Source organism: Haliotis cracherodii, unplaced genomic scaffold (genome assembly GCF_022045235.1).
Source record: "Haliotis cracherodii isolate W230 unplaced genomic scaffold, xgHalCrac1.p SCAF_25, whole genome shotgun sequence".
NCBI classification, from domain to species: Eukaryota; Metazoa; Mollusca; class Gastropoda; order Lepetellida; family Haliotidae; genus Haliotis; species Haliotis cracherodii.
Genome location: NW_027266281.1, coordinates 3,089,697 through 3,111,895, shown reverse-complemented (window position 1 = coordinate 3,111,895; position 22,199 = coordinate 3,089,697). Strand labels below are relative to the sequence as shown.

The window sequence follows — 22,199 nt, the reverse complement described above, 5'->3', positions numbered from 1 at the left end:
ACATCTCTATAGAAACAGATGTATATTTTTCCTTTGTTAAACTATATCGCCCACATGAGGCCTGTGCTGTACTTGCATATGCCGTGAAGCCAGCATTGTGCCGCCCTGTGAATTACTGATATCGTATTTAGCAGAGAAAACAGCCGGCAGCTTTAGTGTTTAGACCTAAGCTGCAATGCCGTGACGTCATCGACAGTGTGACGTCACTGTCATTGTACATTTGGCGCCACGTCAGCTGGGCGAACCTCGGCTCGGTCTGAGGTCACCGAGTGCAGCGAGATGTAAACAAACAGTTTTTTGTTTTGTTTTTCATGATTAATTACAAACTTATGGCGTAAAACTAACACAGAAATATATAACGACCTGCATGAACATATCACGAGGTGCGGTGCTTGCATACCAATCACACATCATCTCTATTTACACTCAGTTAACAATTTTCTTACCTGATGATGCGAAGTTCCAAACACAACAAATGACAAAATGTCTGACAAAGTTTTTACAAGTTTTATTCATCTCCCAAAACAACAAACAGTTTCACGTAAATAAAGACATATGTACACACGACGACGTGAACGGCACACCACGTCACTGTCAGGTCTCCCCCACCGTCCACACAAACACGACACTGACGTCACTGAGCGCCGCGGGACAAGAGAAGTTCCGCCACTCGCGTATGTCCCCTGAGTCTCGCCCAGTCCGCCGCCGTCTGCCCGTAGTTGTCCCTGGCGTCGATGTCCACCACGTGCAGAGACAGCACAAACTTCACCGTCTCCATGTCTCCTCCCCTACAGGCGAGGTGAAGGATGTTGTAACCGTACACGTCCACCAGTGACACATCGGCCCCTTCACCCACCAGGAGCTCCACCACGTCTCTGTGTCCATACCTTGCTGCCCCCATCACCGCTGTCACGCTCCACCACCACCTCCTACAGTTGACGTCCACGCCCCGAGACAGGAGCCGCTTCACCTCCTCCAGGTTCCCGGCAATGCTGGCGTCATAGAGGTCCTCGCAGTCTGCTGGTGATGGAGTCGCTGTAACACAAAGTAAACTCTGTACACTTCCAGACATCTTCGTCATACATCTACATGGTTCACACCTCAACGTGGTGACACGTGACACGGTACGTCATCAACCACTTCCAACATGGCTGACAACACAAGGATCAAGGGGAAGGACGACAGCTGGTTCATGTAATCAAGGATTATGTGGTCAATGTTTAGAATCTTTCTGTTACATCCAGTTGTTGTAACATTATTCTGTGTGTGTGTGTGTCAACGTTTGATGAACTGAGCTTTATGAGATGATACTGTCAGTACAGTTGCTGTTTGGAAATATCAGATAGATCTTATAAAACATGACATTGGAGTTTGTCAGTCTGTTTGTTTGCAGTAGTCCAGCAATAAGATGGCGGAGCCTGATAAAGACAGACAGTCCAGTGGTTGACAACATGAGCACCGATCTACACAACTGGGATACAATGACATGCTAGAAGCAAGTCAGAACCTCCACGGGTCTATACCCCAGCTTGTTAATTGTTGGGGGGATTAAAGTGTTGGCTTTCTGCCTGCTGGCTTCTCCCACCTACCCCGTGTAGCAGGCTTTTTTGTGGTCGTCACTGGTGTCCTCGTGGTCCGACTCGGGTCGCTCGAGGCTGAAACACAGAACATGCTGTTCAGAAAACAATTCAAACTAAATAAGCATTATACATACAAGATATTCGACAAAGTTTATGTATTTTAAAATTTTGACTGATGAATACAATTTCAAAACCATTCATCTTAGAGGTATAAATATAAGGTCGTCTAGCGACTAACAAATCATTCAAACGACTACATTCTATCATAAATATACAACACAAAAATTGAGATTGCTGTTCATCTGAGCCACGCGTCTGTACAGGCTTGTTGGATTGAGCCTTATGGTGGTACTGGCAATACAACTGACTTGTTTCAAATTATTAGGATAATAAGAGACTACATTTATCAGCTTGTTATTGTAGAGACTGTTCATATGAAGGTTTGTGGAGTAAACTTTCAAGCTTATATTTGTTACATGTTGATGTGACCTCATCTCGTACAAAGTTGGACAGTGACAGTATCTACCACCTGCTGGGTTCTCCCACCTACCATGAGTCGTCACTGTCGTCATCTGTGCAGCCCTTTCTCTGTGGCTCCGGTCGTTCGAGGCTGAAACACAAAATATGCTGTTCAGTTGGGTTGGGTTTTACAGTTTCTTAGCAATATTCCTGCAATATCTGGGCGGGGAACACTAGACATGGGCTTCACACATTGTAACCATGTGGGGGAATCAATCCCGTGAAGAGCGAATGCTTTATCCACTGGGCTACCCTCCCCCATATATGCTGTTCAGAAAACTATAAATTGCAGGTAAACATTACAACTACTGGCCTGAGAGAAGCTTTTGCCTTTCAACAAATGTGTGACTTTCAAATTTATTCACTGATAAACTTGATTTATAATACAGTTGCTGTAGTAGAGGTATTATTAACAGCGTTAGAAATTGGCACTAGTCCTGTAGTCCTTACTAGACTGCCCAATAGTAAAGGTATCCTAAGGAGTAGTAGAAATTTGCCCATTTTAAGGGTTTGGCTATATGTTATCATTATAAGGAATAGTGGACAAAAACTGTTAGTTTCTAACCCTGATTAATAGGCTATACCGTAGCATGGTGACTGACACATTTTGAAAATCGCTTATATTTATTAGATTTAGATTGCTGGAAAAACACCCCCTAAATAAACCTAAGCTGCACACTGCCTCTGTGCTACCTGCTGAGATATATCTCTTCTCTTGGTCGAAGTTGCAGAAACTGAATAGATTGTTATTTTCTTGTCATAATAATATAATCATTCACCATACAACATAAATGAACACTACTACAACATCCCAATAGTTCAGATATCATAACGACTAGGCTAGTAAACATGTCATTTTAAGGGTTTTATATGTTACCATTATGAGGACTAAGGACTAAACATGTTAGTTTATATTGCTGTACACAAGAAAGACCAGATCTCAAATAAACTGAAACACAGCATATGTGCATTTATCATATTAGAACATTACAACATCGTATGACATCAGCTACCTACCCTTAAGTCCCAATTATGGAATGATATTAGTATTTTAGTCTGACTTCGTTAGTTGTGGGTGGAATTGTTATGACAATGAAATGGTCCCTGCAAGTTGGTGCGTTGTCGCACAATATCAATAACAATAACAAGTTGTTGTTTGAGTATCAATACTGCGCATAGCAAATCTACATAGTACATACAGGTCAAATACTGAACATTGTTTTCTAATTTTCATTGCCTGCTATGTTATTACTGTATATTTAAATTATACTCAGGTATTTGTTGTGAGTGAGAATCAATGCACATCGTTATATATATTTTTACCAGGATATGACGCCCACCAGTGTAATTCTGGAGGAAAATATATTTTTCGTCCATTTCAACGTCTGTGGATACATCTCAAATCGACAACTGTCGACAACTCTGTGTCCATATTGCTTTTTGCCAAATGATGATAACAGGCTACTAAATGTAGAGTGCTGCGACCTATCGTAAATTATTTGTTGTTCTGAGTGACTTTGCTTGATGTTTTAGTCTCCAACCTCCCCAATACAAACACTCTCTTAACTAGACTCTGAAACTGGTGCGTTTTACGTCGTTTGATGTCTCGGGCTATACAGTATTACAAACGTCGATATACGACATGCTACAGAATAATATTTCAGTTATAAACTTTTCATGATGATGCAATAAATGTAAAAGAGCAACAGGTCTACATGACTCAGCGCGTGTGCAACACAGTGGTAATTCAGTGTCAGGAAAACTCTTTGCAACACTGTCATAATTCAGCATTCCGAGCAATGGCGGCAGTACATCCATCACAGATCGGCTTACTAGATTCTATCTGAGGCAGAAACTGTCGCCGGCACTACAAGATGTTTGATACGGTGTTTGGTTGTGTAAAGAAGGGTATAAACACGTGGCCCTATTACGTGATTAAGATTGAAATGGCGATTGCCAGGGTGACGAGCGCCAAATGTATTTCTTATTTAACGTCCGTTGTAACTTAGACATAAAATAATGAGAATCATGCACATTTGCCCTTATATATTCTACATTTCCTTGCCATCCTTCAAAAACCAATGTTGGTGCCCTGCAAAAATACATTTATTCCACATAAGATATTCCGGATTAGAAGAACAAAGCTGAGTGTTAAAATAATGAGGCTGATTTATTTGGCCCTGGTCTGTAGTGGGGATGGATTTCAGTAGATTTCTGCCATTATATGAACAACGTTTTAAAACATATGAATGAAAAAACATTGCCGACACTATGACTGTGTTGTAAACATATCTAGTTGTTATTAGTTCAGTCGATGAAACTTACAAGCATATTTTTGCAATATACTGATTAAAATAGAACAAACAAGCTTTGCAGTTGAAACGAGGTATGAATGTTTACATGCAGACAATTGTTTATCCCTGGTGGCAGGCTAAACAAACGTTTGGGTGTTAACATTGTGTGAAGCAAGCACCTGATTCCTTCAAAATGTATTCTGTTGTACATAAATCTTACTATCTTTACAATGTCTGTTTCATTTAATTTCCTAACAAAATTCTGAAGTACAAACTGAAAACTTACCACCGTTTACGTCCTCACACGAGCGACACAACTCACTGTCAGTCAAGAAACGCCTTGACTGGCGAAGGGGCGAGCTATGACGTCAGTGTGACGTGTCTGGTTAGGAGCATGGCATAGTTTGGCGCTCGGCTGCTACTTGTGCCGATCACTCTAGGATAATACAGTGTGGAGTGATACAAGATCTACAAGTCTTACCACAGTCTTACCATATTTCGTCTCAGATTGCATGTTGAGGTAAAAAATTAAGCCTACTTCATTGGTTAAAGAAATCTACCTCATCATCGTCTTTATTTTTATTCTAAGATGCTTCGCTAAAAGATCAAAGGCACCGACTATACTTTATCCTGCGACAAAGCATTGTTTCCGCGTGAAGATCCGGAGTAGAATAAGGTCTTGAGCAACCCATGCTTGGCGTAAAAGGCGACTATGCTTGTCGTAAGAAGCGAGGTCAGGTGGTCAGGCTCGTTTACTTGGTTGATGCATGTCATCGATCCCAATTGCGTGGATCGATGTTCATATAGATTAATCACTGGATTGTCTGGTCCAGACTCGATTTTTTACAGACTGCCGTCATTTAGCTGGAATATTGCTGAGTGCGGCGTTAAACAACAAACCAACCAAATAAACCATGCGACAACAGTCACAAAATTGTTCGATGCGGGCGTTGGTGCCCTACGAATTAAGTATGTCTTCAGCATGGATCGATGCTCATAACATCAATCACTGTAACGACTCGATCTATTGACTGTGACGACTCGATCTATTGACTGTAACGACTCGATCTATTGACTGCAAGCCTACTCTTCTCACTTTACCATGGGAACATATTTTTAAACTGGTCGAGCCCGACTTGCCTGGCCCTTGCCCTGCATGAGACATCATTCTGGTTTGTTAAGAACCATCAGACCATGAACTCATGTTTTGATCGGAAAAATACCAAGAACTACTGACCAGTTCCTCGACCTTATCACAAGCAAACAAAGCATCGAAGCTATCGCGACGGTAGCCACCATTTTGAATGTTGTATTTGTAAAACATGTCGGCCGCTGACATAGTGATGAAGTGTTGCCTTGTTGCTATTTCATTTCGTATTGCTTATTTACAAAATGTTTACTGAACATGAAATTTGATTGTAGATGAATGCGCCCAGGTATTTAACTCAGTCACAGCAATAACACATATGCATACTGAAGTCCGTTAAGTAGGAACTACATCTGTCGGTTAAAGAGTCGTTGGTTATCTGACATACTAGTAATTTATCGATAAAGGATCGTCAAGAAGGATATCCTGAATGACTATTGTTTCGCGCCGCTTTTAACAGTATTTCGGTTATACCACGGTGTGTCAGCTTGATGTGGGAGGAGGGGGCACGGTTGGCCCAGTCGTCTAAGGCGCCGCGATTCGCTGTGAGTTGCATGCCTTGGGCACGCCAGAAACCTATGATTGTGGGTTCGAACCCGGTCCGCCCCAATTATGTTTCTAGGTTTGTCAGCACCATACCCGTGCTCGTGGGTTTCACAGAAGTGGTAAACGTCTTAGACCTGCATCACTTCGGGCTTCCCTCCAACATTAAGCTGACACGCCACGATATAACTGGAATACTGTTAAAAGCGGCGTTAAACCCAACTCACTCACTCACTCATGATGTGGGAGGAAAATACGAAATATTGTATAGTGCTGGGATTCGAACCTACGGTTATAGATTTCTTGCACGCCTAGGGGACGCAACTCTGCACGGCGAATTGTGCCGCCTAAAACAACTGGGTCAACCGTGTCTGTCTGTCTGTCTGTCCCTCTGTCCCTTTGTATAAATAAGATAACCATATTTACGGGACTAAATGTTACTCAACTGGACTCTGCTTTGTCTCTTCGTCGGTAAGCCAGCTATACAGGTGTTAATATGCGTGACGGAACGGTCGCTATACCTGCCATATACCAATTATCAGAATATTTATCTATATATACAGGGCATTAGAAAACCCTTGACAATGCGGTTCTGACAATTCAATCAGGAAGACGAGTTATTTGGGCTACATGGGTGGCCCAGTCGTCTATAGGGCGCAGCGATTGTGGCTTCGAATCCCTGTTCGTCCCGAACATGTTTCTACGTTTGTCAGCACCATACCCGTGCTCGTAGGTTTCAGCGAAGTGGTAAACGTCTGAGACCTGCATCACTTCGGGCTTTCCTCCCACATTCAGCTGACACGCCGCGATATAACTGGAATACTGTTTAATGCGGCGTTAAAACCAACTCACACACCACTTGTGCGGCGGAAGGATATTTGCTGATAAATTTCCGTCTATGACTTGTCACAGATTCTTGTTACTTCACGTGCCTCACCGTGATATCATGTCTACTGTATAGTATTAGACGTGTTAATGACGCTTCTCGCAGCCATTAGCAACATGGGGCTGGTGTATCATGTCTACTGTACAGTGTTACAAGTGTTAATGACGCTACCCGCCGACATCAGAAACACAGTGCTTGTTTATCATGTGTACTGTACAGTGTTAGAAGTGTTAATGACACTACCTGCCGCCATCAGAAACACAGAACTGGTGTATCATGTCTACTGTACAGTGTTAGAAGTGTTAATGACGCTGCCCGCCGACATTAGAAACACAGGACTGGTGTATCATGTCTACTGTACAGTGTTAGAAGTGTTAATGACGCTACCCGCCGACATTAGAAACACAGGACTGGTGTATCATGTCTACTGTATAGTGTTAGAAGTGTTAATGACACTACCCGCCGACATTAGAAACACAGGACTGGTGTATCATGTCTACTGTACAGTGTTAGAAGTGTTAATGACGCTGCCCGCCGACATTAGAAACACAGGACTGGTGTATCATGTCTACTGTACAGTGTTAGAAGTGTTAATGACGCTACCCGCCGACATTAGAAACACAGGACTGGTGTATCATGTCTACTGTATAGTGTTAGAAGTGTTAATGACACTACCCGCCGACATTAGAAACACAGGACTGGTGTATCATGTCTACTGTACAGTGTTAGAAGTGTTAATGACGCTGCCCGCCGACATTAGAAACACAGGACTGGTGTATCATGTCTACTGTACAGTGTTAGAAGTGTTAATGACGCTCCCCGCCGACATTAGAATCACAGGACTGGTGTATCATGTCTACTGTATAGTGTTAGAAGTGTTAATGACGCTACCCGCCGACATTAGAAACACAGGACTGGTGTATCATGTCCACTGTACAGTGTTAGAAGTGTTAATGATACTACCCGCCGCCATCAGAAACACAGGACTTGTGTATCATGTCTACTGTATAGTGTTACAAGTGTTAATGATGCTACCCGCCGACATTAGAAACACAGGCCTGGTGTATCATGTCTACTGTACAGTGTTACAAGTGTTAATGACACTTCCTGACTGCAGTAGAAACAAAGGGCTGGTGTATCATGTCTACTGTACAGTATTAGACGTGTTAATGACACTACCTGCCGCCATCAGAAACACAGGGCCGGTGTATCATGTGTACTGTACAGTGTTAGAAGTGTTAATGACGCTACCCGCCGACATTAGAAACACAGGACTGGTGTATCATGTCGACTGTACAGTGTTAGAAGTGTTAATGACGCTGCCCGCCGACATTAGAAACACAGGACTGGTGTATCATGTCTACTGTACAGTGTTAGAAGTGTTAATGACGCTACCCGCCGACATTAGAAACACAGGACAGTTGTATCATGTCGACTGTACAGTGTTAGAAGTGTTAATGACGCTGCCCGCCGACATTAGAAACACAGGACTGTTGTATCATGTCTACTGTACAGTGTTAGAAGTGTTAATGACGCTACCCGCCGACATTAGAAACACAGGACTGGTGTATCATGTCCACTGTACAGTGTTAGAAGTGTTAATGACGCTGCCCGCCGACATTAGAAACACAGGACTGGTGTATCATGTCTACTGTACAGTGTTAGAAGTGTTAATGACGCTACCCGCCGACATTAGAAACACAGGACTGGTGTATCATGTCCACTGTACAGTGTTACAAGTGTTAATGACACTTCCTGACTGCAGTAGAAACAAAGGGCTGGTGTATCATGTCTACTGTACAGTGTTGGAAGTGTTTATGACGCTTCCTGACTGCACTAGAGACACAGGGCTGGTGTATCATGTCTACTGTCCAGTGTTGGAAGTGTTTATGACGCTCCCTGACTACACTAGAAACACAGGACTGGTGTATCATGTCTACTGTACAGTGTTGGAAGTGTTTATGACGCTCCCTGACTACACTAGAAACACAGGACTGGTGTATCATGTCTACTGTACAGTGTTGGAAGTGTTTATGACGCTCCCTGACTACACTAGAAACACAGGACTGGTGTATCATGTCTACTGTACAGTGTTGGAAGTGTTTATGACGCTTCCTGACTGCACTAGAGACACAGGGCTGGTGTATCATGTCTACTGTCCAGTGTTGGAAGTGTTAATGTCGCTTCCCGTCGCTACTAGAAACACAGGACTGGTGTATCATGTCTACTGTGCAGTGTTGGAAGTGTTAATGACACTTCCTGACACCACTAGAAACACAGGGCTGGTGTATCATGTCTACTGTACAGTGTTGGAAGTGTTAATGTCGCTTCCCGTCGCTACTAGAAACACAGGACTGGTGTATCATGTCTACTGTACAGTGTTAGAAGTGTTAATGACGCTGCCCGCCGACATTAGAAACACAGGACTGGTGTATCATGTCTACTGTACATTGTTAGAAGTGTTAATGACGCTACCCGCCGACATTGGAAACACAGGCCTGGTGTATCATGTCTACTGTATAGTGTTAGAAGTGTTAATGACGCTACCCGCCGACATTAGAAACACAGGCCTGGTGTATCATGTCCACTGTACATTGTTAGAAGTGTTAATGATGCTACCCGCCGCCATCAGAAACACAGGCCTGATGTATCATGTCTACTGTACAGTGTTACAAGTGTTAATGACACTTCCTGACTGCAGTAGAAACAAAGGGCTGGTGTATCATGTCTACTGTACAGTGTTGGAAGTGTTTATGACGCTTCCTGACTGCACTAGAGACACAGGGCTGGTGTATCATGTCTACTGTACAGTGTTGGAAGTGTTTATGACGCTCCCTGACTACACTAGAAACACAGGACTGGTGTATCATGTCTACTGTACAGTGTTGGAAGTGTTTATGACGCTTCCTGACTGCACTAGAAACACAGGGCTGGTGTATCATGTCTACTGTACAGTGTTGGAAGTGTTTATGACGCTTCCTGACCACACTAGAAACACAGGGCTGGTGTATCATGTCTACTGTACAGTGTTGGAAGTGTTTATGACGCTTCCTGACTACATTAGAAACACAGGGCTGGTGTATCATGTCTACTGTTCAGTGTTGGAAGTGTTTATGACGCTTCCTGACTGCACTAGAGACACAGGGCTGGTGTATTATGTCTACTGTATAGTGTTACAAGTGTTAATGATGCTACCCGCCGACATTAGAAACACAGGCCTGGTGTATCATGTCCACTGTACAGTGTTACAAGTGTTAATGACACTTCCTGACTGCAGTAGAAACACAGGGCTGGTGTATCATGTCTACTGTACAGTGTTGGAAGTGTTTATGACGCTTCCTGACTGGACTAGAGACACAGGGCTGGTGTATCATGTCTACTGTACAGTGTTGAAAGTGTTTATGACGCTTCCTGACTACACTAGAAACACAGGGCTGGTGTATCATGTCTACTGTACAGTGTTGGAAGTGTTTATGACGCTTCCTGACTACACTAGAAACACAGGGCTGGTGTATCATGTCTACTGTACAGTGTTGGAAGTGTGAATGACGCTTCATGTCTGCACAAGAAACACAGGGCTGGTGTATCTTTTACTGTACAGTATTGGAAGTGTTAATGACGCTTCCTGACACCACTAGAAACACAGGGCTGGTGTATCATGTCTACTGTCCAGTGTTGGAAGTGTTAATGACACTTCATGTCTGCACTAGAAACACAGGGCCGGTGTATCATGTCTACTGTACAGTGTTAAAAGTGTTAATGTCTCTTCTCGTCGCTACTAGAAACACAGGGCTGGTGTATCATGTCTACTGTACAGTGTTGGGAGTGTTAATGACGCTTCCTGACACCACTAGAAACACAGGGCTGGTGTATCATGTCTACTCTACATGGTTAGAAGTGTTAATGACCCTTCTTGTCTGCACTAGAAACACAGGGCCGGTGTATCATGTCTACTGTACAGTGTTGGAAGTGTTTATGACGCTTCCTGACTGCACTAGAGACACAGGGCTGGTGTATCATGTCTACTGTACAGTGTTGGAAGTGTTTATGACGCTCCCTGACTACACTAGAAACACAGGACTGGTGTATCATGTCTACTGTACAGTGTTGGAAGTGTTTATGACGCTTCCTGACTGCACTAGAAACACAGGGCTGGTGTATCATGTCTACTGTACAGTGTTGGAAGTGTTTATGACGCTTCCTGACCACACTAGAAACACAGGGCTGGTGTATCATGTCTACTGTACAGTGTTGGAAGTGTTTATGACGCTTCCTGACTACATTAGAAACACAGGGCTGGTGTATCATGTCTACTGTTCAGTGTTGGAAGTGTTTATGACGCTTCCTGACTGCACTAGAGACACAGGGCTGGTGTATTATGTCTACTGTATAGTGTTACAAGTGTTAATGATGCTACCCGCCGACATTAGAAACACAGGCCTGGTGTATCATGTCCACTGTACAGTGTTACAAGTGTTAATGACACTTCCTGACTGCAGTAGAAACACAGGGCTGGTGTATCATGTCTACTGTCCAGTGTTGGAAGTGTTAATGTCGCTTCCCGTCGCTACTAGAAACACAGGACTGGTGTATCATGTCTACTGTGCAGTGTTGGAAGTGTTAATGACACTTCCTGACACCACTAGAAACACAGGGCTGGTGTATCATGTCTACTGTACAGTGTTGGAAGTGTTAATGTCGCTTCCCGTCGCTACTAGAAACACAGGACTGGTGTATCATGTCTACTGTACAGTGTTAGAAGTGTTAATGACGCTGCCCGCCGACATTAGAAACACAGGACTGGTGTATCATGTCTACTGTACATTGTTAGAAGTGTTAATGACGCTACCCGCCGACATTGGAAACACAGGCCTGGTGTATCATGTCTACTGTATAGTGTTAGAAGTGTTAATGACGCTACCCGCCGACATTAGAAACACAGGCCTGGTGTATCATGTCCACTGTACATTGTTAGAAGTGTTAATGATGCTACCCGCCGCCATCAGAAACACAGGCCTGATGTATCATGTCTACTGTACAGTGTTACAAGTGTTAATGACACTTCCTGACTGCAGTAGAAACAAAGGGCTGGTGTATCATGTCTACTGTACAGTGTTGGAAGTGTTTATGACGCTTCCTGACTGCACTAGAGACACAGGGCTGGTGTATCATGTCTACTGTACAGTGTTGGAAGTGTTTATGACGCTCCCTGACTACACTAGAAACACAGGACTGGTGTATCATGTCTACTGTACAGTGTTGGAAGTGTTTATGACGCTTCCTGACTGCACTAGAAACACAGGGCTGGTGTATCATGTCTACTGTACAGTGTTGGAAGTGTTTATGACGCTTCCTGACCACACTAGAAACACAGGGCTGGTGTATCATGTCTACTGTACAGTGTTGGAAGTGTTTATGACGCTTCCTGACTACATTAGAAACACAGGGCTGGTGTATCATGTCTACTGTTCAGTGTTGGAAGTGTTTATGACGCTTCCTGACTGCACTAGAGACACAGGGCTGGTGTATTATGTCTACTGTATAGTGTTACAAGTGTTAATGATGCTACCCGCCGACATTAGAAACACAGGCCTGGTGTATCATGTCCACTGTACAGTGTTACAAGTGTTAATGACACTTCCTGACTGCAGTAGAAACACAGGGCTGGTGTATCATGTCTACTGTACAGTGTTGGAAGTGTTTATGACGCTTCCTGACTGGACTAGAGACACAGGGCTGGTGTATCATGTCTACTGTACAGTGTTGAAAGTGTTTATGACGCTTCCTGACTACACTAGAAACACAGGGCTGGTGTATCATGTCTACTGTACAGTGTTGGAAGTGTTTATGACGCTTCCTGACTACACTAGAAACACAGGGCTGGTGTATCATGTCTACTGTACAGTGTTGGAAGTGTGAATGACGCTTCATGTCTGCACAAGAAACACAGGGCTGGTGTATCTTTTACTGTACAGTATTGGAAGTGTTAATGACGCTTCCTGACACCACTAGAAACACAGGGCTGGTGTATCATGTCTACTGTCCAGTGTTGGAAGTGTTAATGACACTTCATGTCTGCACTAGAAACACAGGGCCGGTGTATCATGTCTACTGTACAGTGTTAAAAGTGTTAATGTCTCTTCTCGTCGCTACTAGAAACACAGGGCTGGTGTATCATGTCTACTGTACAGTGTTGGGAGTGTTAATGACGCTTCCTGACACCACTAGAAACACAGGGCTGGTGTATCATGTCTACTCTACATGGTTAGAAGTGTTAATGACCCTTCTTGTCTGCACTAGAAACACAGGGCCGGTGTATCATGTCTACTGTACAGTGTTGGAAGTGTTTATGACGCTTCCTGACTGCACTAGAGACACAGGGCTGGTGTATCATGTCTACTGTACAGTGTTGGAAGTGTTTATGACGCTCCCTGACTACACTAGAAACACAGGACTGGTGTATCATGTCTACTGTACAGTGTTGGAAGTGTTTATGACGCTTCCTGACTGCACTAGAAACACAGGGCTGGTGTATCATGTCTACTGTACAGTGTTGGAAGTGTTTATGACGCTTCCTGACCACACTAGAAACACAGGGCTGGTGTATCATGTCTACTGTACAGTGTTGGAAGTGTTTATGACGCTTCCTGACTACATTAGAAACACAGGGCTGGTGTATCATGTCTACTGTTCAGTGTTGGAAGTGTTTATGACGCTTCCTGACTGCACTAGAGACACAGGGCTGGTGTATTATGTCTACTGTATAGTGTTACAAGTGTTAATGATGCTACCCGCCGACATTAGAAACACAGGCCTGGTGTATCATGTCCACTGTACAGTGTTACAAGTGTTAATGACACTTCCTGACTGCAGTAGAAACACAGGGCTGGTGTATCATGTCTACTGTACAGTGTTGGAAGTGTTTATGACGCTTCCTGACTGGACTAGAGACACAGGGCTGGTGTATCATGTCTACTGTACAGTGTTGAAAGTGTTTATGACGCTTCCTGACTACACTAGAAACACAGGGCTGGTGTATCATGTCTACTGTACAGTGTTGGAAGTGTTTATGACGCTTCCTGACTACACTAGAAACACAGGGCTGGTGTATCATGTCTACTGTACAGTGTTGGAAGTGTGAATGACGCTTCATGTCTGCACAAGAAACACAGGGCTGGTGTATCTTTTACTGTACAGTATTGGAAGTGTTAATGACGCTTCCTGACACCACTAGAAACACAGGGCTGGTGTATCATGTCTACTGTCCAGTGTTGGAAGTGTTAATGACACTTCATGTCTGCACTAGAAACACAGGGCCGGTGTATCATGTCTACTGTACAGTGTTAAAAGTGTTAATGTCTCTTCTCGTCGCTACTAGAAACACAGGGCTGGTGTATCATGTCTACTGTACAGTGTTGGGAGTGTTAATGACGCTTCCTGACACCACTAGAAACACAGGGCTGGTGTATCATGTCTACTCTACATGGTTAGAAGTGTTAATGACCCTTCTTGTCTGCACTAGAAACACAGGGCCGGTGTATCATGTCTACTGTCCAGTGTTGGGAGTGTCAATGACGCTTCCTGACACCACTAGAAACACAGGGCTGGTGTATCATGTCTACTGTACAGTGTTGGAAGTTGTAATGACACTAACTGACTGCACTAGAAACACAGGGCCGGTGTATCATGTCTACTGTACAGTGTTGGAAGTTGTCATGACGCTAACTGACTACACTAGAAACACAGGGCCGGTGTATCATGTCTACTGTACAGTGTTGGAAGTTGTAATGACCTTTCTTGTCTGCACTAGAAACACAGGGCCGGTGTATCATGTCTACTGTACAGTGTTGTGAGTGTTAATGACACTTCCTGACACCACTAGAAACACAGGGCTGGTGTATCATGTCTACTGTACAGTGTTAGAAGTGTTAATGACGCTAACCGCCACCATTAGAAACACAGGGCTGGAGTATCATGTCTATTCAACAGTGTTAGAAGTGTTAATGACGATTCCCGCCGTCATTAGAAACACAGGACTGGTGTATCATGTCTACTGTACAGTGTTACAAGTGTTAATGATGCTACCCGCCGACATTAGAAACACAGGGCTGGTGTATCATGTCTATTGTACAGTGTTAGAAGTGTTAATGACGCTACCCGCCGCCATCAGAAACACTGGACTGGTGTATCATGTCTACTGTATAGTGTTACAAGTGTTAATGATGCTACCCGCCGACATTAGAAACACAGACCTGGTGTATCATGTCTACTGTACAGTTTTAGAAGTGTTTATGACGCTACCCGCCGCCATCAGAAACACAGGACTGGTGTATCATGTCTACTGTATAGTGTTAGAAGTGTTAATGACGCTACCCGCCGCCATCAGAAACACAGGACTGGTGTATCATGTCTACTGTATAGTGTTACAAGTGTTAATGATGCTACCCGCCGACATTAGAAACACAGGACTGGTGTATCATGTCAATTGTACAGTGTTAGAAGTGTTAATGATGCTACCCGCCGCCATTAGAAACACAGGACTTGTGTATCATGTCTACTGTATAGTGTTACAAGTGTTAATGACACTACCTGACACCACTAGAAACACAGGGCTGGTGTATCATGTCTACTGTACAGTGTTACAAGTGTTAATGACACTTCCCTCCACCATTAGAAACACAGGGCTGGTGTATCATGTCTACTGTCCAGTGTTGGAAGTTCTAATGACGCTAACTGACTGCACTAGAAACACAGGGCCGGTGTATCATGTCTACTGTACAGTGTTGGAAGTTTTAATGACGCTAACTGACTGCACTAGAAACACAGGGCCGGTGTATCATGTCTACTGTCCAGTGTTGTGAGTGTCAATGACGCTTCCTGACACCACTAGAAACACTAAGCTGGTGTATTGTGTCTTCAATGCAGTGTTAGAACAAGTTTTAATTGAGTGTAAATTATTTATAATTGCTTTTGTGTTTGATTATGAAGTTTGCTCGTCAAAACAATTTAGGGAACACTGATATTTTGTAGCACTGTTCATTGGATTCCTTCTAAATTTGGTAAATGGCCTTCTGATTGGCGGCTAACATACTGATATTGAAGACTACCCTTACTCAAGTGACTTGATGACCAGAACAAAGAATTTGAATCATACTGAACAACGTTAATTTTCACCAGCACTCATTTTCATGGAATTTTTTGTTGTAATCTCCTCCTCACAGCTGCCGTAAGAATGGAGATCGTGCATTTGCTCACTTATCCTCATGAAGCACGAGCCACACTGTGTTCAACATGCCACAACGTCGACACCTCACGATTGAAGAACGAGCCAGAGCTATTGGCTAGCTAAATGAAAATATTTCACAGCGGGAAGCTGCTCGAAGGTTAAATGTTAGTCCATCCGTCATTTGCAGATTACGTCAGCGATTCCAACAAACACAGACAGTACGTGACAGATCAAGGCCAGGACGCCCTCGTGTGACAACAGGAAGAGAAGAACGTTACGTCGTTGTTGAAGCATTGAGGAGGAGAGCAGTCACAGCAAACCATCTTCGAAGGCAAATGAGGGCTGCTCCAGGAACAAATGTCAGTGACCAAAGGAGCAGCCAGAGACGCATGGGCACGGCAACACCGACAGTGGACAAGACAACAGTGGTCAGCAGTTCTTTTTTCTGACGAATCTCGGTTCTCACTGCAGCATAATGACGGTCGTGTTCTTGTCTACAGACGGCGTGGGAAACGTTTTGCTGACGTCAACGTCCGTGGGCACAATCGTTTTGGTGGTGGTAGTGTCATGGTGTGGGCAGCCTTCTCATTTCATCACAGAACCAATCTGTACGTCATCAACGGGAATTTGAATGCTGTTCGTTACAGGGGTGAGATTCTGAGACCAATGATGAATTTTTGTCTTCATCGAATAGGCCAACAGGCTGTTTTCCAGGATGACAATGCTAGACCTCATCGTGAACGCATAGTCAATGACTTTCTGGGACAAAACAATGTTACTCGCATGGAATGGCCAGCATATTATCCTGATATGGCACCCATTGAACACGTATGGGATCTGTTAACGAGACGTGTTAGAGAGAACCACCCTCCACCTCAAGATCTGCGCCAGCTTCCTCAATGGCTGAGTTTGGAGTGGCCTGCTATCCCACAGAACACACTACAGACATTAGTGACATCCATGAGGCGTCTTTGTGTTGTATGTGTGGCTGCTAGGGGCGGACACACTCGTTACTGACTTTTCTCTCTTGGCCTGGATTTCCAATTTTGACCCCAGTGACATTATTGACATCAACGCTTGTTCACGTTATGAAATGTAGTGGGTTATTTCATGATTCTTTCAGGGGCACGGGTGGCCCAGTCGTCTAAGGCGCCGCGATTCGCTGTGCAAAGTTGCGTCCCTTGGCCACGCCAGAAACCTATGATTGTGGGTTCGAATCCCGGTTCGCCCCGATTAAGTTTCTAGGTTTGTCAGCACCATACGTGGGTTTCACCAAAGTGGTAAACGTCTGAGACCTGCATCACTTCGGGCTTTCCTCCCACATGAAGCTGACACGCCGTGATGTAACTGGAATACTGTTAAAAGCGGCGTTCAATCAAACTCAATCACACTCACGTTATGAAATGTAGTGGATTGTTCATGATTCTTTCTTACTGTATACTCGGTCATTATTAAATTTACTACACATGTCTTCGTCTTCTGTTCTTTTTTAATTTTAAGTGCAAACATATTAGTGTTCCCTAACTGCTTTTGAGTAGTATAGTCAGCCTATTATAGAGGTTGCGTATAAATGAAGCAGGATTAGAACGCTCCTGTATATTTTCACCCCGTATAAATGTCGTGTTACTAAAACTTACTAACTTATTTAAGAGACGAGCACCTTTTCTAGTTTTTATCTGAGTCATGCGCTCTTTTCTATATTGTATTGAATATTGCTGGGAGTATTCATACCGACGTTGACCTATGTACCCGGGTATTGGGTGTCCCGTCTTTTGATATTATGATCAGAAGGACGATCAGCTTTGAAAAAAAGACTGCCAGAGACAGACGCTAAACGGTTTCGGAACCAAACCCTAACGCCACAACACACACGAAACCTTGCACACAAACATTCCTCCGTGCACGTGAGCTGGTAAACTCTCTACGCTTGCTGCACTGCAATATTTATGATCAGAGTAGGAATGCGTCGTCTGCAATGTTATGAGGTGAAATTGGGTTTAACGCCGCGTCCAAGATTATTGCACTCACATAGCGACGTGCATGCGCGTGTGTGTGTGTGTGTGGCTGCTTTTACTAGACCGGACTGATGTCGATTTATAGTGCTAGCCCACTGAGATACCATGCCGCAGTTTAACATGAATACCCTACTCAGACACGGTATACTGACCAGTCCTTGTTTTAACCCCTTAATGCCAGGGTAAACACCAGACAGGGTAACAACAAGTACCATATTTTAACGTCTTTTGGTATGACGCGGCCGGGGATCGAGCCCCGGACCTTCCGATCTCCGGGCGGACGTCTACCACTAAACCACGGAGGCGGTCTACAATGTAATGAACGACTAAGAGTTATTGTCATTCCGGAAACTGGCGGAAGTCGGTGGTGGGTAGACAATATGTTCAATATGTTCTGCAGAAAAGTCAAGGATCGACCCCGCACAGGCCGCTCTAGGTCAAGATCAAAAGTTCATCGGGCTGGAAACTAGACTTTAATAAATTGACTTGTGGACGATCATGCCTCGGGAAGATGAAACTATCTGAACGTGCTACCTTTGTTTGCAACATTGTGTGTGTGTGTAGGCGCGCGCTAGTGTTCGTGTGTGTGTGTGTCAGTGTATTTCTTTCTTAGTATTATTGTATATATATCGCATTGGTTTTAGACAGTGTTGTTGTAGTGTTTTATTGGATTATGCACGGTACCAATTCCCAGCCTGATTGGCCCAAGCTGCCCTTGTTCTGGCCAGTTCTATTGTGTTATGGTGAGGGTCCGGGGTAATCTTTTGTCTTGCCTTTAGAGGGCAGGCTATTTTTGCTGTCCGCTTGGTCAGTTTTATCTTCTATGCTAACAAAAGGACTTTGTAAATCAGTCCACCATGTATAGCTGCACCAGGCAGTCACTGCATGAGACAGACACTGTGACAGACAAGACTTTTCACAGCAGCATGTCTCTCTAGTTTTAATACGAAGTTATAAACAATATGTAGGATATAATATTTGTTTTAGTACAGCATGTATAGTGTAAACATTAGTTCAGTGTAGGTTATAATTGTGTGATTTGAGTGTATGAATGTAGTTAAAGTCATTAGTATAAGTACAGTAATGATTATAAGAACACCATTCATGTTTTCTGATTTAATGTGAAAATGCTATAATACTTTTATGATAAAGGCGACTTATATAAGGATTTGTGTCCCAATCGTGTCCGCCATTTTGTTGGCCATGTTTAATTTTCAATACCATGGTACATGTTATGTTTGTGCCATGAGAAATTAATCAATATCATTCATTTTCATGTGTGTTGTTTGTAATTAAGAGTATATCACAGCACAGGTAATGCTAGTACATGTATGGCTCAGATAAGGACATATTTATGTAGGTTTATCTATGCCATTCCATTTGAGATTATGTTTAGAATGAAATGATATGGCAGTATTACTGTGTATATAATTGTATGATATGTATACTAAACTATGTAAGTGACGTGTATTTGATCACTTACAGCAGGATCTGCAGTGACAAGCAGTTACAGTAGATTATGCCTACTGTCACCTGAGTGCCACACATTCGGTAGGCATCTTAAACATTCTAGTCCTAGTATAAGCTACATACCTGTATTTGTGAACTGCATGAATACTATACATCTTGTACATATGAGTGCATTGGTGCAGTTTAAGTAATATGTAGCACAGAGATGAATATTATGACTCATGTGATATCTGTCATAGCTTTATGTGATGGGATGTAAAAACCATTTAAGCCTATTCATCAAAACTAAATTCTAAATATTACATAAGGAGGACATCATGATTAATGTGGAGAATGCATTTTAATTATTATATCAATAACTGTGATACGTGCAGTGTGTAGAACTCCATGTATGTTTTACTTATTTGTTGTTCGTTCTGCTACAGGGTGAATATGAATATTGGACTTTATTTAGACATCTCAATTTTCTGAGACAGTTTTATGTAGGATAACACTGTTATGTGTCAGTGTATTTTATTGTATTACACATTTATAACACAGAATGTTTAGACACAAGTTAAAGGCAGAAGGCATATCCTTTGTATGTATATATATATATATATATATATATATATATATATATATATATATATATATATATATATATATATATATATATATATATATTGTTGGAAATTCAAGACATACACTAATGCTTTTTTCAAAGGAAATAACATATTTCATGCATCTTTCGCATGGAATGTTTAGAGAGAAATCTCTGCTAAAAGTCTCACCTCCTGCAGCACCCGGAAACGAAGGGGGCGATGCTGTGAATGACACCTGCGACAACGACGATGTAGTCAGCGACCTGTCCGTAACATCGACCTCTTTAATATCTTCTCTCATCACACAGCTAGTATTCAGTGTCACCATGTCCTCTGTAAGACCAGTGATTACTTGATTTGAATCATGTAGGTCATCAATGGTCTGATTTAGTTGAATGTTTAAACTCTGAATGTCAGTTTTTAACTTTTGCTGCATTTCCTGCACGCCCGCCCTGTATGACTGTTCATCATTGGAGCGCGCTTCTATCTCTTCTCTCTTCACACAGCTTGTATTTAGTGTAATTAAATCTTCCTTAAGAACAGTGTTCACAATCTTTGCATCGCGAAGACCAGCTTTCGTCTCATTCAGCTGCAGCTGTAAACTGTGGATGTCTGTGTTCATCTCGCTACGAAGCTTAACAATACTTTCTTTGTAACTGTCTCTTTCCCTTTCTACACGTCTGAACTGTTGTGTTACTGCCCGAAGTTGTGTCTTTGTGTAATGAACGTTGACTTTCAGTCTGTTAACTAAATCATGAACACGTTCACTCATAATATTCCTAATGTTATACTCTTTCAGGATGCCAGTAATCGCTTGCTCCACTAGAGGCTTTATCAGGGCAGGAATGAACGTGTCAGTCAGTTGATTTTTCAGTGATGACTCCCACCTCTTAAAGTGCTGTTTCATATCAGTCTTAATATTAACAACTCTTCCTTTCCATGCTTGGATACTTGCGGTCAGGACTCTCACTTGTCCAGTCAAGTCGGTCAAATTGGTATCAGCATGTGCGTCTCTGACACCACATAAGAACACAAGACTGATGAATACAACGCTTGTTAGTTCCATCATGCAGTGATATGTGCAGCTCGCCGCAGTTACGAGAAGACTGACTTGGTGCTGGATCAACATGGAGCTTAGTCCAAAGTGTTTGACAAAAAGCCAACTCAGGAATGCTCTGACAGAAAATTCCTGTGCGTACATGTGGCACCACAGACACAAATAAGGCAGGGAACTTCATCAGGGTATTGTGTTACATACCAAGTATGTTGCCACAATAGCCTCGTGTTGAGAGTATTATTACCATTGAAGTAACTTGAAAAATAGTAGATTTCTTGTTTACTTTAACTAATCTCGATCCAACCCCTTAACATGCGGAACTTACTTATTACCCATCCCCGACACCACGGTCTGTATGTCCAATGTACAACATATACCTTTGATCCACCCGTAGCAGACACCAGGGTCTCTATGCCACATGCAGTCTCACATATACCTTACTCATCCAATCCCCCACCCCCCAAAATCCCCCTCCCTCTTTCACCATGGCTAACAATCATTCTGTTTCTAAACGAAGACATTTGGATACAAGTTCGTTTGATAAGGCTAATACATATGTTGATTCCTTGTGATCGAAGTTACAGATCATGAACCAATCAAATTGGTATATCCAGATCTGTTCATGGCCATTGTGGGGAGGTTAAAATGTGACACGTTTGCGCAGTGGAGCTCTTCAGGTGAAATATGCCGGGACAAAATTCAAGTTTAGTCTGTCAAACGTTTTACCAGAAAGGATAATAAATCAACTACTGTTCAAACGAACACATATTTATTCACTTGCCCGTTGACCTGTTCCCAATTCAATTAAAGCTGGTTATGTCAACATCGGAGTGAAGAAGTATGTCCCCAATACACTCCGATGATTTAAATGTAAAAAA

General features: G+C 42.9%; 1 protein-coding gene across 3 annotated transcripts in view; it reads right to left on the bottom strand.

Annotated features, from left to right (window-relative positions):
• Window positions 1-517: 517 nt before the first annotated feature.
• LOC139472810 (uncharacterized) overlaps window positions 518-22,199 on the bottom strand; it is a 40,780-nt gene continuing 19,098 nt past the window's right edge. Inside the window, exons 1-4 of one of the 3 annotated variants that reach the window (XM_071255288.1) lie at window positions 20,454-21,465; window positions 2,131-2,190; window positions 1,590-1,655; window positions 518-1,035 (exon numbers count right to left, since the gene is read on the bottom strand). In XM_071255288.1, the coding sequence (XP_071111389.1) occupies window positions 635-1,035; window positions 1,590-1,655; window positions 2,131-2,190; window positions 20,454-21,465 (1,539 nt within the window). In that variant the 3' untranslated portion in view covers window positions 518-634. Of the gene's footprint in view, window positions 1,036-1,589; window positions 1,656-2,130; window positions 2,191-4,679; window positions 4,703-20,453; window positions 21,466-22,199 lie in introns of those variants that run through there. The other 2 variants (XM_071255291.1, XM_071255289.1) reach the window with 2 other exon arrangements.